At 39.3% G+C, this 19335-nt stretch overlaps 2 protein-coding genes across 2 annotated transcripts in view; both read left to right on the top strand.

Annotated features, from left to right (window-relative positions):
* Positions 1 to 8639, top strand: part of TMEFF1 (transmembrane protein with EGF-like and two follistatin-like domains 1) — a 124624-nt gene extending 115985 nt beyond the window's left edge. Inside the window, exons 9-10 of the mRNA XM_006864719.1 lie at positions 2834 to 2992; positions 7530 to 8639. Coding sequence (XP_006864781.1) covers positions 2834 to 2992; positions 7530 to 7614 — 244 coding nt within the window. The 3' untranslated portion in view covers positions 7615 to 8639. The remainder of the gene's footprint in view (positions 1 to 2833; positions 2993 to 7529) is intronic.
* A 488-nt stretch (positions 8640 to 9127) lies between these two features.
* On the top strand, positions 9128 to 19098 carry MURC (muscle-related coiled-coil protein). The gene is made up of 2 exons (XM_006864718.1): positions 9128 to 9535; positions 18415 to 19098. Exons 1-2 carry the CDS (start codon positions 9128 to 9130, stop codon positions 19096 to 19098), a joined length of 1092 nt encoding a protein of 363 aa, XP_006864780.1.
* The last annotated feature ends 237 nt before the right edge of the window (positions 19099 to 19335 follow it).

Below are 19335 nucleotides of genomic sequence, written 5' to 3'. Positions count from 1 at the left end.
TGATTATTGTATGTCTTGGTGTTTTTCTTTTAGGGTCTATCCTTCCTGGGGTTCACTGAGCTTCTTGAATGCTTATCTCTTCACTTTTCAGGATGTTAGGAAAATTTTCTTCCAGAAGCTCTTCAACTGTCTCTTCCGTGGACTTATGTGATTCTTCCTATTCTGGAATGCTGGTTATTTTTAAGTTATTCCTCTTCATGCTGTCCAACATGAATCTTAGACCTACTTCAGATTTTTTTTATTTATCCTTTTTTTCTGTTTGTTGTTCTATTTTTGTGGTATTGAGAGATTTATCTTCCAGCTTGCTAGTTCTGGCTTTCATCTCTTTAATTTTACTCTTTTGCCCTTTCAGTGTATTGTCCATTTCTGATACTCTATTATTAATCATTTGGACCTCTTTCTGTAGGTTTTGAATTGTTTCCAATGGTTTATCTATGACTTCTTCCTTATTTTTCTCAACTCCATTGTAAAGTGTTTGGATACATTTTATAATCGTTTTTCTGAATTCCTTCTCAGGCATTTCCAAAGCCTGCCCATCTTCCAGTATAGAGTGTAGGTCTACTTCCAGCTCATTTGTCTCAGTCACTTTATCTCATTTCTGGACATATGCTGATATGGTTATCTGTTTTCTGTTTTTTGTGGTCTTAATACTTAGATGGGTGTGTATTTTGGTATTTTTTTATGCTTTCTGATTGCCTCCAGGTGGATGAGATCAGGAGATGGGCTTCCCTTTTCACTCTTCTTCCTGATAAATTTCAATATGCCACTGTTGGTCGTTGTGATGTAACTTAGGGTTTAATTTTCAGCCTGTGTCCTTTTCAGTCTGCCTGTTCTACTCCACAACCCCCGTTCAGGCCTTTTTATTAGTGATAAACAGTTCAGGGCCAGCTGTGGCTGTTTTGTGCTGCCATTTGGTTTTAAGTGGAAACTGTGCCTTTAAATTTTGAGGAGATCTGTGAACATGCGTACTAGAACCCTCTGGGGGTAGGGATGGGGTGTCCACTCCCTCAGGCACCCCCTCTAGTCACCAGAATGGAGGTGTGCAGATAGCGAGAGGCCAGTAAACAGACATGACAAAAAGAATGTCCACGCTTTTTATCTCTGTGGTTCTGTCAGGTGTCTGTGGCTGCTCTGTTCCTTCCCTGGTTCGGTCTCACCTAAAATGGCTGCTCATGGAGCTGTTCAGAGTTTTGGATTAGAAAGCACAGGATTTCTTGCTTCTGCTACAAATTCCCCTAGCTATAAGCCTTCCAGCCTTCTAAATATTCCTTTATATGTGGTTCAGAGTTCTGGGACTATCCCCTGAGCCTGCTTGGTCTGGTATTCTGTGTTGTTGCTGATGGAGTTCCTCACTGCACTTCCACTCAATCCGCCATCTTGGTTGCTCTCCTCCCAGGTTTTTTCTTTCTTTTTTTTTTTTTCCAGGTTTCTTTTGTTGTTACTGTTTTTTGTACATTATTATACATTGGCTCAAATTCTTTTATAATGAGATGTGGGGCATTAACGTATACACTACACCTGTACTTCAAATGTTTTATTAATTGGTTCCAACTGCAGCTCAACTAATTAATACATTTACTTCCTTCAGCTGAAAAAAATTTTTTTAGATAAATAAAAAATATATTTTCTTAAATGTTTGCCCTGTGAAATAATTACCATGAGCTAATATTGCTGCATTTTTATTTATTTACTTTTAATTGGAATTCAGATCGTTTCTAAGATTAGTACCTATTTGACTGTATAATACTATTTCTGTCCTTGAAAACTTATTTTAATCTCCCCCTGTATCTTTAAATGATTGTATTTAGTGCACTGAAAAATGTCTTGAATATATTTGGCACTGTGCTCAGAGGACTTGCTTATACCTATTTATTCAATCATCCCATTTTCACTGGGTAGTCTCAGAAATAACACTAAGTGTAGCAAAGTGCACATTTGCCAATATTCACCACACCTAATTTATAATTGTAAAAACTGGAAAATAACAGTATATCTTAAGAGCAGGGAGTATTATTGTTAAGTGCCTTCAAGTCAGTTAGGACTCATAGCGACCGTGTATAGGGTTTCCAGAGAGCAGCTGGTGGGTTTGAACCACTGGCTTTTCAATTAGTACTCCAGTGCTTATCCTACAGCGCTACACCAGGACTCCAAGAGTAGGGAATGGCTAAGTTAAATATATTATAGCTACTAGATGGATTATGGATCCTGGTGTGGCATTGTAGAATAAGCATTGGACTACTAACCATAAGGTCAGCAGTTCAAACCTACCAGCTGTCTTTGGAAACCCTATACAGGGTTGCTATGAGTTGGAATTGACTCAACAGCACTTAACAAGAAGATGGAATATTAGGACTCGATGGCACTTAACAACAACAACAACAACAACATTGTAGTGTAGTGGTTATGAATTGGGCTGCTAATCTCACGGTCAGCAGTTCAAACCTACCAGCTATTCCATGGGAGAAAAATGAGGCTTTCTGCTTCCATAAAGATTTACAGCCTCAGAAAACCTTGTACAGGGTCGCTGTGAGTTGGAACCGACTCCATGGCATATAACAGCAACAACAATTTAAAAAATAATGTTAGTAAGAACTGTTTAGTAGCTTTATAGTTAATGTGATTGAATGATAAATGCTAAAATCACTATCTGAAATAGGTATATAAAGAAGATGCTAAGAAAATCACAAATGTCAGTTTTCTTCCTTCAGATGTAGTTTAGTGCCTGATTTTCTGTGCCTGCTTAAATGTTACCATTCTTTAGTGTCTTTTAATTGAAAAACCTGGAATTATTGAAATTTGTATTTCTAACACAAGTACCTTTTTTCCCCTTCAGATGTGAATCTGGTTACACTGGACAGCACTGTGAAAAGACAGACTTTAGTATTCTCTATGTTGTGCCAAGTAGGCAAAAGCTCACTCATGTTCTTATTGCAGCAATCATCGGAGCTGTACAGATTGCCATTATTGTAGCAATTGTCATGTGTATAACAAGGTAGGTAATGCCCTAAGAAATGTTCATTTTAAATTAGAGGTGGGTAGCTCTTAAGCATTCTCAAAAATTAAAAGAGCTTTGAAAGTTCTCCAGACTGACACGAAGAATCCTAGGAAGAGGTTTCTTTATGGGTCTGACTTCTCCCTGCCTTTCCTCTTTGGAATACAGGCAAGAACTCACTTCCAGGGCTACAGATGTATGTATGGGCTGCATTGAGAAGGAGCATGCAAAAAGTCAGTGGCATAAAGGAAGTTAGGGGCCCTACAACTGTGTACCATCTGTGAACTTCTCATTTAGGGGAAGTAATTATAGCAGAAGTTCTAGAATGGTCTTGTCATACACAGGAAGGCCATGTAGTATTGTTCTTAAGCGCTGTAGAACTACAAGATATTTTATGACCTAAGAATATATTTTACCCCTAATAAATATAATAAGAAAAGAAGAAATTAGGTGTTAATAAAAATAATTTTCTTATTATATCATTGTTTTAATATTACTTAATATTTTGGATCACTTTAATGGTAATAAACTTTAAAACTCTTATCATAAAGAAATCCTTTAAGCCCAAACCCAAACACTTATTTGGAGTACAAATGGCATGAAATGGGTGTTTTCCAAGCGGAGTGGAAATAGATCAGTGAGAACAGAATTGGACGTGAGACAAGTCAGAGCAAATTGAGCTCATAGTGAGCTCCATTCTTTTTCTTGAAGCCTCGGATTTATACCCCAGTCCATTGAGTGGCTTCTTCAGTTGTTTGTCTCTCCTTGATTACCTATTTATACCTCTTGTAAGGTTTGGTTCAGAAATTCCAAAAGATCATCTTTTTACTCTCTCTCATTATTCTAAGTAGAAGATTGGAGCATATCATATACAGATAGTGGCAGGACAGAATGCATTTATGGCCCATTTATCTAGAAGCCGGACTTCAGTAGTCTCAGCCATCTGGAGCTTGCTTTAAATCTAGAAATGATTTTTAAAAAGTCTTCTGAGTTAATAGATAGCTGTCATAAAATCTAGACACTGAAGTGGATGCATTAGGCATTAAAGTGAGTGCATTTTGTTACATAAAACAAATGATCTGCCTTTAGACAAGACTACTGATTATAAAAAGAGCTCTGGTAGCGTAGTGGTTACGAATTGGGCTGCTAACCCCAAGGTCAGCAGTTTGAAACGACCAGCCATTCCATGGGAGAAAGATGAGTCGGAACTGACTCCATGGTACTTAACAACAACAACACTGATTATAAAACTGAGAAGTAGATTAAATGTTGAGACACAGTGACCTACAAGTATTGTCAAAAGAAAGAAAAGATAGGAGAAACCAAGCCAAACCAAGTGTCTAACAAACATCAGGGCCGGCTGTGGCTGTCTCATACAGGCTCAGAGATTGAGCAGTGTACCTCTGATCAGCCAGCCAGTAACTAGAAATGCTTGGATTTAGATTCAGTGCTGCCTGCACCCTAAGCCCCTTTCTTTCCACCACACAATTAAGAATGAGGTTCATGGACATCTTGGGTAGCATATTTACAAAGTATTACATTGCATGAGAACAGGGTTCAAACTTGATTTTGTAACCATTAAGAATTTTTGAACGGGGAAAGGGACTTGGTGAAAACCATTTTTCAAGAGCCTTAATCTGAGTGTCATCTGCAGGATTCATCAGGATAGGGAAGGTGGAAGGCAGGAAGACCATTTGGGACATTATGAGAGTAAAGCAAGCATGGGTAATAAGTAATTATTTGGTGGCAGAAATACAGTAAGGTAAGAAAAGATTCCGAGGCTTAGTGCTGTGCCATGTGTAAGAGGAACAGAGGCTGTTAGAGCCCTTGGGAAGCCGCCTTGAGTTTCCCACTTCATTCTGGAAAAGTGAAGAAACTGAAATCCAGAGAGGGGAAATAGCTTGTCCAGGTTGTAGAACTCTAGGTACACTCTCTTGCAACTTGGAATCTAGCTTTTGATTGAATTTTGTATTTCTGGAGTCCTAGTGTGCCTTACTGGACTGCTAAACACAAGGTTGGTGGTTCAGATCTGCCAGCTGCTCCTTGAAAACCTTATACAGAGATGCTGTGAGTCGGAACTGACATGATGGCACTTAACAGCAACATGCTTTTGTTCCTAGTGTCCTGTAACCTTCAATTTCTGCATTAAAACTACTGACAGCTTTCAAATTGGCAACTCTAGTTTATGCTCCAAATCCATTGATGTTGTCACAGACATCTTTGGGCATCACAATGTCATCGTGTCTTCACTGCTTACTGACTTTATGGCTGATGGGTCACTTTGGCTTTATCACAGATTTCTCTTGAGGTCTATGTTTTTATTGTAGCATTTTGTCCACCAGACTGTCTTGCTTTCTTGGATTTAGAATATTGTAATTATGTACTGTACTCCTCTCCATTGAATTTATGAGAAAAATCTCTCCCACACAGTGCATTATGGGACAACTGTTCATTATCCCATGGTGATTATTACATGGTGAAGAATATTCCTTTTAAATGACTGCTTCCAGTGACCTGCTTATCAAAGCTACAGGAATGATTTTTTTTCTGCTTGGAATTCCTTTCATCTGTTTAGATGCCTATAAAATGACAAATTGGGAGGGACCTCATATATCAGAGTAGCGAAACCCACTTATTTTATAGATGAAAAACCCACAGTCCAGGGAACTTGGAACTTTTCCAACGTCATGGTGAGTTAGTGACAGAGTTGCTTAATCTCTCAGCCACTTTCCTCTTCTGAAATGGAGACGATTCTAATTCAGTCAATTTCAAAGAATTTTTATGAGGATGAAAGAAAAATTGTGAAAACAAGATACAAAATGGAAATCTCATCATTATCATGCCAGTACTTTTCAAAATTGAATAAAAACCGAATTTTAGAGTGCTAATACTCATTGTTATAAGACTTTCTTCCCATTAGATTATTATTTCCTTGCTGCCAATGATTTTAGAGGTCAGTCCAGCCCCTAATTTAATATTTTACATATAGGGAAATTGAGTTTACACAGGTTGTTAATAATGTTGTTGTTAAGTGACATTGAGTCAGTACCAGCTCATAGAGGCTTTATGCGCAACAGAGTGAAACACTGCCTGATCCTGGGCCAACCTCACCATTGTTGCCACTCTTGAGCCCACTGATTCTGCCACTTTGCCAATCCATCTCGCTGGAGGTCTTCCTCTTTTTCTCCGACCTCCACCTTACCAAACATGATATTCTTCTCCAGCTACTGGGCCCTCCTGAAAATATGTCCAAATAACAGAGCCCAAATTCCAGCCCAAGGTGCAGTCTTCATCCCAGTCTCTTTACCACCCCATATTTCATAGCATAGCACCTTGTGCATAGTAAGAGATTGTATGTTTGCCACAAGAGCGGTTCCAATGCAGTGAGATTCATTACGCCACAGGAAACATTACAGTAAAATTAGGGCCAAGTTAGGGAATATCCCTAATCCTCAGTATGACAGTTCATTGTTGTGTTCTGTGGATTGGAATGATTTCTTTTCATTCTTTTAGTTATTGTTTACAATTACTAGGCAATGCCTGTGTATAAATCTCTGAGCTTAATAAAATGCACATCTTCATGATTTTACCCTTCATATAAGTGATTTTTGTCATTTTAGGAGTGATTATGGGTATTGTAATGGTTAAGCGGTTGGCTGCCTACTGAAAGATTGGCAATTTGAACCCACACAGCAACTCTGGAGGAGCAAAACGAAGTGATCTGCTTCCGTAAAGGTTGTTGTTGTTAGGTGCTGTGGAGTCGATTCCGACTCATAGTGACCCTGTATATGGTTTCTGAGAAGCAGCTGGTGAGTTTGAACCACTGATCTTATGTCTCAAACTGGCCTTGAGGTCCACTGCTTATTCTGCAGTGCCACATCAGGACTTCTTTGTAATGATTATAGCCATGAATATCCTATAGGGGAACTCTCCTCTGCCTCATGAGGGAGCTACGAGTCAACGCTGATTCATGGAGATCACATCCATATGCATTAGAGTAGAACTGAGCTTCACAGGGTTTTCATTGGTTAATTTTTTGGAAGTAAATGCTCAGGTCTTTCTTCTGAGGCATTCCTGGGTGGACTCAGCCCTCCAACCTCTTGGTTGGTGAGTACTTGAATCGTTTGTACCACCCAGGGACTCCATGGCTCCCATGATGCTCAGGGAAAGTGTGCAGGCGGAGGTCCTTCCTACTGCAGCAGACTTCGTATGTGTCAGTCACTGTAGGTGGGAAGTTGCTGGGCCAGAGGGTAGGTGGGAGTTCTTCTCAGGATGTATGTGCAGCAGTGTATCCGCTGGGAATGATTTCTGCTGTGTCCATACCTGCACCCTCTGTCTCATGCTTCACACCCCCGGTTGTGTAGGGAAGGTGGCCCAACATTGCAGTGTTCCTTGCCATGTCTCATACCAAACAGCCTCTTGTTCACGTGATCTCATGCAATATGGCTCTCAGCATGAAATGTGTATTACTTTGGAAACATTGACATATTCTAAATAAAATAATAATTTTCTTTCTTTGTTTTTTTTAATGAAACAGAAAATGCCCTAAAAACAACAGAGGACGCCGACAGAAGCAAAATCTAGGTCATTTTACTTCAGATACGTCATCCAGAATGGTTTAAACTGATGGCTTTTATACATACACTGACCATGTGATGTACATTTATTATGTCTTTTTTTAAAGAATGGAAATATTTATTTCAGAGGCCTTATTTTTGGACATTTTTAGTGTAGTAACTGTTGGCTTGTATTTAGAAATATTCAGCTACAACAGTTTTGGACTGTTTAGTAGTCTTTGTTTTATGTTTTTAAATACAGAAATTGATTTCATGAATTTGTACCACATGGTAATTCTAAGACTTGTTCTTTACCCCGGAATGTAATATTTTTGCAAAAAAGGACCACTTCACAAATGGTTGTAAAATTATACCCTCTGCTTCCACACTGACCATAGCAATGACAAAGCATGAACTAAAGGGAGAGATGTTTACAGATTACTTTTCTTACAAAGAAAATTCTAGAAGACACTGTGTTTAAATAGATATTTAAATGTTTTTGAGATTTAGTAACTGATTTTTTAGACATTGCTATTGCATGAGCTGTAAAACTGTGTGTGTTAGATGTAAAATATTTATAAGATGTATGGACCAGAATTTGATTGTTACTCTCTTTGAAAAAAATAATTCTAGCAATTTGAAAAAGTATCTGGCAGTAATGATTGAACAGATTGCTGAAAACTGGATTTAGATATTGTGAAAATAGACTGTTTAACAGATTGGAATAAAGCCTACTCTTATCAGTTAAACCCCTTTAATATGCATTCATTTTTAAAGAAAATATTTGTTTTTAACATAAATAAGCAAATTGTATCAGTGTTTGTGAATAAAATACAGAAACGATTGTTGAAGATTGGTGCTCTTAAAGTGAGCTTAAAAGATTATCTAAGACCTCTATCCAAATTGTCCTGTAGTTATGGCTGTATTAATAGATTGTTGTTTAAAGATCTAAAGTGTGAATAGAATGCATTCAGCTGTTTAACATGTCATTTAGATATTCAAAAGTATGCATGTAGAATTTAATATGTTCAAAATTAAATATTAAATATTTGATTTGGAAAAGCATGTAATAATATAATGTTTTCACTATATGGCTTCCGGTTTGGTGTGTTTATTTTCTACGTTCTTGATATTGTTTCGTCAGTACATTTATCAAGTAAAATTAATAGAAAATGCTAATTTTTAGTTAAAATTTTCCCCTTTCTTTGACAAACGCTGCTTGAAAATATTGAAAGCAAAATTTTTACCTATGAGTAGAAGTTTACTTTTTCGGTCCTTTGGTTTCTAGGCTAATGTTGGTGTCCTAGTGGCTTTAGTGAACTTTTTCAAAAAAGCATTCCTCTTCTTATTTGAGTCCCTTAGTCAGTCAGCAAGCATGTTTGGAACAGTACCCAGTGCTTTGCAAGGGTTCATATTTCAGAACAGTCACATATGGGTATTTGTAGTTATAAATACTTGACCAGCCTCCAGGGGTGGGGTTTCCAACCCTTTAAACAACCCTGTTGCCTGTTATCAAGCTAACTCTTTGCTCTAAGTGCCAGAATTGATTGTGGTGGGGCATCTTTCACCAAGAAATAAAATGGAGCATAATGGGTCTGCTTCCACAGCTGATAAAACCCACCAGAATCGCTTGTCAAGTGTTACAGAAGATGAAGACCAAGACGCAGCTGTCACCATTGTGACCGTGCTGGACAAAGTAGCCTCCATTGTGGACAGCGTGCAGGCAAGTCAGAAGAGAATAGAAGAGAGACATAGGGAGATGGAAAACACAATGAAATCCGTCCAGATTGACCTGTTGAAGCTCTCACAGGCACACAGCAATACAGGCTATATTGTCAACAAGCTGTTCGAGAAGACTCGGAAAGTCAGTGCTCATATTAAAGATGTGAAAGCCCGCGTGGAGAATCAGCAAGTGCATGTTACAAAAGTGGAATCCAAGCAAGAGGAAATAATGAAGAAAAATAAATTCCGCGTGGTAATATTCCAGGTAAGCGTGACCTTGTATTTAACTTGATTTCTACAGTCTCATGCATCCTCTCTGCCAACAAATCCTATCAGTGATTTCCAAGGTCACAGTTCAACTATTGTATATATTAATGGGGTTCTCAGCAGAGATCTCAGGATATAACCATTTCATGTGTTAACTAATGTGCTCTCAGTATCTAGAGCTCAGCCATTTCATGTAATATGAACGGTGGATCATAGCTTAGGCTGTTTCTTGCCTTTGAAACCTAATATTGGCAAGGAGCTTTTGACATATTAGCTGTGCCTGATGCCATCTCAGACTTTAACTTCTAGTTAACACTCGTTTAGCTTCCTTGTTGCAGAGAAGAAGAAACTGAGGGCCAGATATCCCACAATATAAGAGTTTTTGTTTCTCCTTTTTATGGAGAGTCTGGAAAGCCCTAAGTAATAAACTGTAGACTCTTCAGAATATAGTTTGCCTGTTGAATATTTTTACATGTAAGTCTCAATGAGAAAAGCTGTGTGTTCCCTAAATGAACAACCAAGCAGTTAAAAAAATTTCATTGTAATAATATAAATGTGGAGTCCTAGAGTGATGCTGTAGTATAAGCACTGGACTGCTAATATCAAGGTTAGTGGTTCAAATCTACCAACCGCTCCTTGGAAACCCTATGAATTGGAACCAGCTCAACGACACTTAACAACAACAACAATATAAATATAGGTACTACGTAAATAATCCCTTATATTTGATTACAAAGCCTTTTCTCTTAGCTGACTTGCATTATCATTTTTGCAGGGCATTGTGTATTGAGCTAAGTTCCTGCACCTAACACACATTTTTTGAAATGGGAACATATGTATGACAAATGTATAATCTCTATAGTGTATTTTCAAAACTTGTACAAAAAAAAAATACAAAAAAACTCTCCTCCCAGAATAGAAAAACAAGACACTCATTATCACAGAGTTCACAGAAGACAACAGAGTTCTACTTTCACCTATTTAAATATTGGCAGATATGATATGCCCAGAATTTAAGGGTCTAGAAAAACAAGCATTATTATAGTATGCTGGTTGGAGAGTTAATTGGTACAATGTTTTTGGAGGGCAGTTTTGATCATACACATATTAGCCATGAATGATGCCAGCTCATAGTTTAACTTCTAGTTAACTCTTGTTTAACTACTTTGTTGCCTAGAATAAGAAATTGAGGACCAGATATCCCACAATGCAGGATTTGTTACTGTTTCTCCTTTTTATGGAGAACACGAAAGATTCTAAGTAATGAATTGTAAATTTTTAGTATAATTGAAAATTTATAAATCTTTTGACCCAAACATTTCATGTCATAGAATTTATTCTAAGCAGCATGTTAGGACTGAATGTAAGCATGGTTGTTCACTGATACACATACATACAGTGTTCTCATAACTGGGTGTTTATATGCATGAAACGAATAACAAGAATTGAAACAAAATGAAGTCGGAATGTATATGGATACGAGGGTGCTCCAAAAAGTTTGTGGAAAAATGAAAAGATAATGGACATTTTCCAGAATCTTTTTGAAGCTCCCCTTGTTGCTGGATTATATAGGCAGATATTTGTAAAGTAGTTAGCAATGTAGACATCCTAACGCCCACAGCGTTGCTCATTAGTCAATTCACCATAGTCCTCTGGTGACTGGCAAAGTTACACTGGGATAGGCAGGGTGATGGATTAGATCTGTTTTTAGGAATGTGTTAGATATTTAAGGAGAAGAATAGCGGGGGAAGGAAAAATGAGAGTTGATTATTTCAAAGGTAGAAAGGTTGGACTATGCCCTTTGAAATCTTTTCCCATTTACCTTTCCTTTTAGGTCCCTGGAAACCCTTCTCCAGGCTTAGAAATTTGAAAAACAAAAGAAAATCCAGTCACTTTAGTCTCAGAGGCCAGTACCAGTGTAGGTGTCAATAGGACCTAGATTTGGTGTTGGAGAATGGAGTATCTGCTCTTTCATTTACTGTCCAAGGGCATTACCAATAGTGGGCAGACCTTACCTTTCACCTGCATGGGCAAGTGAGGAAACATCCATCACTTCTCCTGAGAACCTTTGTGCAAAACAGTGGACAAGGTGCCAATCAAGATTCACAAAGGCTCGGGCAAATGTGTCTGAAAAGTTCTAATTGGTTCTTCTTTTCCATTGACATAACTCTTTTTTAAAGTTGATGATTTTAGTATTTGCGTAATCCCTGAATTTATTGCTATATATGTTTGCTTTGCTTTGTTTTCCTTTCCTAGAGCCTTTGTAGGTACTTAAGTAAATAAACAGGAAAGAGTAGGAAAAAGTAACTCTGAAGATGCTAATGTAGGTTAAGATCTCTTTCCTAATAAAATATGATGCGATGAAGGTTCTTTGAAATTAAATTGTCCAAAGTAAGCAGCAGCTTTTCAAAAAGCAATTACTATCTTCTAACGAGATTGCATAGAGATAAGACAAAGGCATCTAACAATGGGCATAGAGCACAGATCTAACTTTATATGATACTCACATGGTTATTCTTAGTTCAGCTTAGTTATTCTAATTAGTTCGCATAGTTAATATGAAAAAGTAGTTATGTTGAGATATCCTCATATACTAAAATTAACTTGAAGCTGAACAGTTAAGCTACAGTATACTTCTCTTCCATTTGGGATTGTCTACCAAAAACTTTTCCCTGGTTATTGCTTGGTGATAATCCTTATTGGTGGCTCTAACAGTTGTATATAGCAGAGCTTTCACCAAATCCTGGATATTGGCATCTTAAAATAAGATATCTGCTATTCGTATGCAAGTAGGGATTCTCTTTGAACATACTTTAACCTCACTGACCCCTTTTATGCAAGCCAGGAGTAATATCGTATCTTCCACCATTTTCAATGACTAGCCACATGCCTGTGATTACCACATAAGATATTCCCTAACAAGTCTCTGGCTTCTATATATTCAAATTCCCAAAACTCTTATTACTTTGGAGTCCTGATGTAGTGCTGAAAGTTAAGCACTGGACTGTTAATCACAAATCCACCAGCCACTCCCTGGAATCCCCACACAGGGTCTTTATGAGTCAGAACTGACTACACAGTAATTTGTAGTAGTAAATACCAGAGAACTACTCCATTGAGTTTCTGAGACAGTAAATCTTTATGGAAGCAGTAAAACCTAGTAGTAAATATCAAAGTAATATATTACTTTGCTATTCAGTCAAGACTGCTTTACTATGATCCATAATGTTCATACTGTTAGAACAATCATCTTCTTACCTGAACTTTACATAAAATGATAACAATTTTATTTGGTAGTCAACTATAATTTAGTCAGCTATAATTAAACCTAAGGAGCTCTGGTAGTGTAGTGGTTATGAATTGGGCTGCGAACCTCAAGGTTAGCAGTTTGAAACTACCAGCTGTTCCACAGTAGAAAGTTAAAGCTTTCTGCTCCTATAAAGATTTACAGCCTTGGAAACCCTGTACAGGGTTGCTATGAGTCGGAACCGACTCCATGGCATGTCACCACCACCACCATAATTAAACATTATACTCTTCAATTATTTTTATAGCACATTCACTACTAACTCACGGTATCCTTGGTTTATAGGAGTTGCCGCAGATAGCTCCGTACAAGTACTTTCTCTGACTACCTCTGTTTTGTTTTTAAGCTGGATTTAGTATTAAGCATTGTACAGTTGAAGAATGGTTTGTGATTAAGTGGAACTTTATTAGAATTCTTCGTAGTAGGGTTGTGAGGACTTTTCCCTACCAAGCAATAATTAGCCTTTGGCTCCTCCTTTTCTAATTTTACCTTCTCAGGCCATGCCAACCCACACACTGTTGCCGAATCTATTCCCTGTAGCAGGTGTCAGGAAAGGAGAGGAATACTTTGCCTCTAACTGATTAATCAGAGTTATGATACGCCCACCCCTGCCTTTTTTAGCTTCTAGATGCTTCACTACTGTAGCCAAAGAATTTAAAATAATTTTTAGATCTGTATCCAATGGTTCCAGGAATACTTTCTTAACTACCAGGTTGATAGGTTTTAGAATACATATAAATGAGTTCCTTTTCAATTTATTTTATTTTTTGATTGAATGGTATGCCCATTTTGTTTCCGGAATCATCACTAACAGTGAATTGGGTTCATTTAGCTGCTGAGCCTCCTGGTCACAAGTATGTGTGCTACATGAATTCTCAAATTCAATTCTCATCATTTTGATACATTTGACTTAGTTGGTTCCTCCTTCTTCCTTGAAAATTATTTGTCCCCTGGTTCCTGCAGGCATAGCCCTCTCACTGGCTAATAAAGTGCCCTGTGGTACAATAGTTAACTACTTGCTTGCTTGCTATCTAAAAGGTCAGTGGTTCAAACTCACCAGCCACTCTTCAGGAGAAAGACGTTGCAGTCTCCTTCCATAAAGATTTACTGTCTCAGAAACTCAATGGAGTAGTTCTCTGGTGTCCTATCGGGTCACTGGAGTCCTGGTGTGGTGCTGTAGGGTAAGAACTGGACTTAAAATTGCAAGGTTGGCAGTTCAATCTCATCAACCACTTCTCAAAAAACCTACACAGGGTCTCTCCGAGTTGGAACCGATTCTGTAGCTCTGAACAACAACAGCAAATAGGCTCACCAGGAGATGGAGTTGACAGCAGCAGGTTTTGCTTTTTATTTTTCTGACCTTTTGTTTTGTTTTGTTTTTTCCCCACTCTCAATTCTTCCTATTTTATCGGTCCAAAATCTGTTAATCTATAATTTTAAAGTCCAAAAAAACATCTAAAATAATAGGCTTTTTCACGACTTAATTGGCAGAAAAACCTAGCTTGTTTTGAATTCATTCGATGGTAAAACCCATCAAATTGAAATAACATGAGACTGTTTATGGTCTTTTTCCCACTTAGTGTGAATATGCATATTTTTGTTTAGAAGTCTTACTGGGAATGTTGTCTATATCATTATTTTATCTAAACTAGGATATCTGAAACATACTTTGTAAGAAATTTTGTACAATGAATTGTTGGCCTGTTAATTCAATCTCTACGTGATCCCTCTCATTTTAATTCCATCTTTACATTGTTGTTGTTATTACAGTGCCATCAAGTCAGTTCCAACCCATAGCAACCACCTTGAACCGCCAATCTTGCGGTTCAAACCAGCTTTGCAGTCCAGCGCAGTGAGGACTCCTAAGTTGATATTTCTAGGCCAGCTCGTTCTCCTGAAGTCCAGACTCTATCTACTCAGTTGCCTGTTTAGCATCTCTGCATGAATGCCCATTGGGTATCTGAAAGACAACATGTTCAAATGCCGTCCATGCCCTCTCGCCTCTTCCTCCTGCTGTATTTCCCATCTCAGTTAATGGCAGATCAATCCTTCAGTTGCTCAGGCCACATACAGGCAGTCCCAATTACTAAGGAGTTTTATTCCCTACTGTGTCTTTTAGAATTTGACGGTAAGTTGGAACAGATGCTTGAAATCTTTCAATGATTTAAAAGCCACACAAGGAGCAAGTGAAGGTGATTTTAAGGATGAGCTTGTAGTGGAGTCCTGATGTGGCCCAGTAGTATAAGTACTGGACTGCTAACCAAAAGGTCGGCAGTTCAAACCCACCAGCTGCTCTTTGGAAACCCTATACAGGGTCACTATGAGTCTAAAGGGACTCCACCGCACTTAACAACAACAGGGATTGGTTCAGTTGTTTCAAAGTGAGGGCAAATTTACATAACAGTTAAAGGCCAACCAGGAGTTGACCATAATTCAGACGTTTATAATCTGGGGACTTGCCAGTAGTTGAGATTCCTCCTTGATACTTTCTTTAGTATCCATATCCAAATCTGGAGTCCCAGTGTGGCACTGTAGAATAAGCACTGGACTTCTAACTAAAAGGTTGGCTGTTCAAACCCACCAGCTGCTCCTTGGATACCTTATATAGGGTTACTATGAGTCAGAACTGATTCAATGGCACTTAAGGACAACAACAGCCAAGTCTGGCTCCACATTCAAGGTAGATCACAATCAGGTTACTTCCCATCACTCCCTCTGCCAACACCTTGATCCCTCTTTTGCCTGGCTTCTTCTCAGTGTTTCCAGCTGGGCTCCTGAATTTCAGACCTCACCACTATAATCTTTTCAACAGTGGCCCTTTTACAGCATGGGTCAGATCATGTCACTACTCTCAAAACTTTTAGTGGCTTTCCCTCCTCATACTCAGAATAAGAACCACTTTTCTTCTTAAGTGCAGAGTTCTACATGATTTGGCCTTCCTACGCTCTCCTACCCTCTTTTTACACTTCCTGCCCCCAAACACTGTTTTCCTGCCATGCCTCCCTCGCTGTTTCTCCCAACGTAACATGCATTGCCTTCAGATCTAGTCTCAGATCCACCTTGTTGTGAGGCCTTGTCTATCACTGTGTGTCAAATAACACCTCCCCCACCATTGCATAGCTCCCTTTTGGGCTTTTTCACCTCAGCACTTACCACTAACACATACTATGTGTTTTGTTTATCTGTCTTCCACTAGCGTATAAGCTCTTCTGTTTCCTTCACACCCCTCTCAACTCCTTTAACAGACTGGTGCCTGGTGGTGCGTAGTAACTATTTGTTGAATGAAGAAATACACTGCTTATTTTCTCCAACAAGCATTTTCTGAGTACACCTAAGTGTGGTACTGTGGGATAAAGCACTGGATTGCAATGTTGGTTTGAAGCACAAGGTCGCAGTTCACACTCACCATCTACTCCTTGGAAACCCTATAAAGGGTGGCTATGAGTCGGAATCAACTGGATGGCACTTAACAACATAAACAACAATGTGCATGGGAGTGTGATGACTCCATACAATAAACACTGGACTGTGAACCATAAGGTACGCGGTTCAAGCCCTCTCTTCTGCAGGAGAAAGGGGAGGTTTTCTGCTCTCAAAAAGATTTGTAAAAAAGTCTTGGAAACCCTATGCAGGGTCGTTATGAGTCAGACGGACTCAAAGGCTCTTAAAAACAAGTGCTCTATACAAATCACTAATGAGTTCAGAGTGTCCTGGTGTGGCGCTGTGGGCTAATGTGTCAGACTGCAAAGTCATTTGAACTGCAGGGTCGGTGGTTCAAGCTCACCAGCGGCCCCTTGGAAACCCTATACAGGGTCGCTGTGGGTTAGAATCGACTCGACAGCACTTAACAACAACGAGTTGGAGCAGTGCTGGTGTGGCGCTGTGGGTTAATTCGCTGGACTGCACAGTGCGTTTGAACCACAAGGTTGGTGGGTCAAGCTCACCAGCTGTGCCTTGGAAACCCTATACAGTGTCGCTATGGGTCAGAACCAACTCGACGGCACTTAACGACGAGTCGGTTCTGACTCTACAGCACTTAACAACATGATGGAACTGAGCATAAAACAAGACAACATTATCTTGGCTTTCAAGGAATCACATTTGGCTAAAAAGAGGTTGATAATCAAAGGGGCTTCACAGAGTTCATGAGAAATTGCCGTTAGCTTTTCATTCCATTTCCCCACAAATTTTCTGATGCTCCCTCATATAAAAGTAGAACTTCAGTTCAATTTGTGGTAGGTGGTATAAATACAGGTATACTTTACGCGTCTTTTTGGTTTAAATTGGGGACAGACAAAATTAGCCATTTAGAGAAGTTAGGGACATGTGAATTCAGTCTTAAAAGATGAATTCACAAAGTTAAAAAGAGGTGAAAGGACATTGAAAGTAGCAAAAAGCACTTATCCAGGCCATGTTAAGTGCTGTCGAGTCAATTTTGATTCATTGAGACCGTATACAGGGTTTCTGAGGAGCCGCTGGTGGGTTTGAACTGCTGTCTTTGTGATTCACAGTCCAGTGCTTATTTTACAGCATCACATCTGTGTATCTGTGTACAGGCTGTTGCTGTTGTTAAATACCGTCAAGTTGGTTCGGACTCATAGTGACCCTGAATAGGGTTTCTGAGGAGCGACTGGTGAACTTGAACTGCTGACCTTGAGGTTCAAACCGACCTTGCAGTCCAGCGCATTAACCTGCAGTGCCACACCAGGACATACAGGGCATAGAGGGATGAAAACATCTTATGGTTGAGAAACGGAAAATGGTTGTGTGTTGCTGGACTGGGGAAGTGGGAAAGTAGGTTTAGGTTAAACTGTGTAGAGTCGTAGATCATCCTAAAGAATTTGAAAACTGTCCCTTGAGTGTTGATGAGCGCCCCAAAATTTGGAAGCAGAGGAAAGATGTGATCAGTACTCGAGAAATATTTGGAAACACTTGTGTGGTGTTCTGGAGGTAAAGAGATCAGTCAGTGAGGAGGGATTACACTAGTTCAATCCAAAAATGACAGGCACCTGAATAAGACATTGGTAGAGAATGAGGAGGTGGGAAGAAAGCTATGAAGCAGTTTTATTCAAAGGGCTTAGCTACCAACTGGCTATGGAGTGAGGATAGAAGTATTTGGGTAACTGAGGTTTCTATCCTGGGTCGCACCTGGATGGGTGTGGGTGCAGTGAGGTACAGGAAAAGAAGCCAATGTGGAGAAGACAGATGGGTTTTGCTTTTTAGAAATGTTGAGCTTGAACAGCCTGCGGTATTTTCATGTTGAGAAGTCTGAACATTATTCAAAAAAGTGTCTTCTTGTCAGGTGAAGGGAAGAGGTGAAGATAAAATGTGAGTTAGCTTAAAACACTTGGACGTGAAGGCATGGAAGTGGATAAGAATGCTCAGGGTGAGCTTGGGAGATACAGAGAAAAGGGCCAAGGGAGAGAACCCTAAGAAATACTAGCATTTAGGGAGCTGGCAAAGGATAACCAGCCGATGGACGAGATTCAAAAGGCATGGCTTGGAGGTCAACAAATTGATAATCCTTTGCAAAGAAAACACTAACGCTGCCTTATTTTTCTCTTGTTCAGGAGAAGACACCATGCCCAACCTCCCTGTCTATTGTTACAGACCCAAACCTAACTCAGAATCAAGAGGAAGACGACAATGCCTTTGACCCGCCCATTGATCTCTCTTCTGATGAAGAGTATTATGTCGAAGAAAGTAGATCAGCTAGGTTTAGAAAGTCAGGCATGGAGCGCATTGATAACATCAAAAAGGCATTTTCCAAAGAGAACATGCAGAAGACACGGCAGAATTTTGACAAGAATGTGAACAGAATTAGAACGAGAATAGTGACCCCCGAGAGGAGGGAGAGGCTCCGACAGTCCGGGGAGAGGCTCCGACAGTCAGGGGAGAGGCTCAAGCAATCTGGTGAAAAATTTAAGAAGTCAATTTCTAATGCAGCTCCCTCTAGGGAAGCTTTTAAGATGCGTAGCCTTAGAAAAGCTAAAGACCGAACTCTGGCTGAAGGCCAGGAGGGCATCAAGGAAATGGGCGTGGACATCATTGCCAGGAGTGAGTCTCTGGGCCCCATCAGCGAGATCTATTCTGACCAGCTCAGTGGAGCCGAAAACCAAGAGGCCAGGGCAGTGTATCCTTCCCAAGACGGAGGGGAAATCCCAACCCCTGAGCCTTTAAAAGTTACTTTTAAACCTCAGGTGCAAGTAGAGGATGACGAATCTCTTTTGCTAGATTTAAAGCAGTCAGCATAAAGAGAAACAAAGTCTGTTTTGAGTATGAATCTGTTTAATCCTGCAGTTCTAGTTTAAATAGTGTCGATCTTTACATTTATATGCCATATAATATGTTTATATCATTTATTATGTTTAAAATCTTCAAGTAACACAAAAACGATATTTCTTTTCTTTGCAAATGCTTTTCTCCCTCTGGCACTTTAGAGTCTAGCAGCTTTCTTTCTTACGTCATTCTTTTTCTCATGGCAGCTGTGG

This window comes from Chrysochloris asiatica, unplaced genomic scaffold, assembly GCF_000296735.1.
Source record: "Chrysochloris asiatica unplaced genomic scaffold, ChrAsi1.0 scaffold00069, whole genome shotgun sequence".
Lineage (NCBI taxonomy): Eukaryota > Metazoa > Chordata > Mammalia > Afrosoricida > Chrysochloridae > Chrysochloris > Chrysochloris asiatica.
The sequence above is the reverse complement of the archived record's forward strand: the minus strand, read 5'-3'. Positions and strand labels throughout refer to the sequence as shown.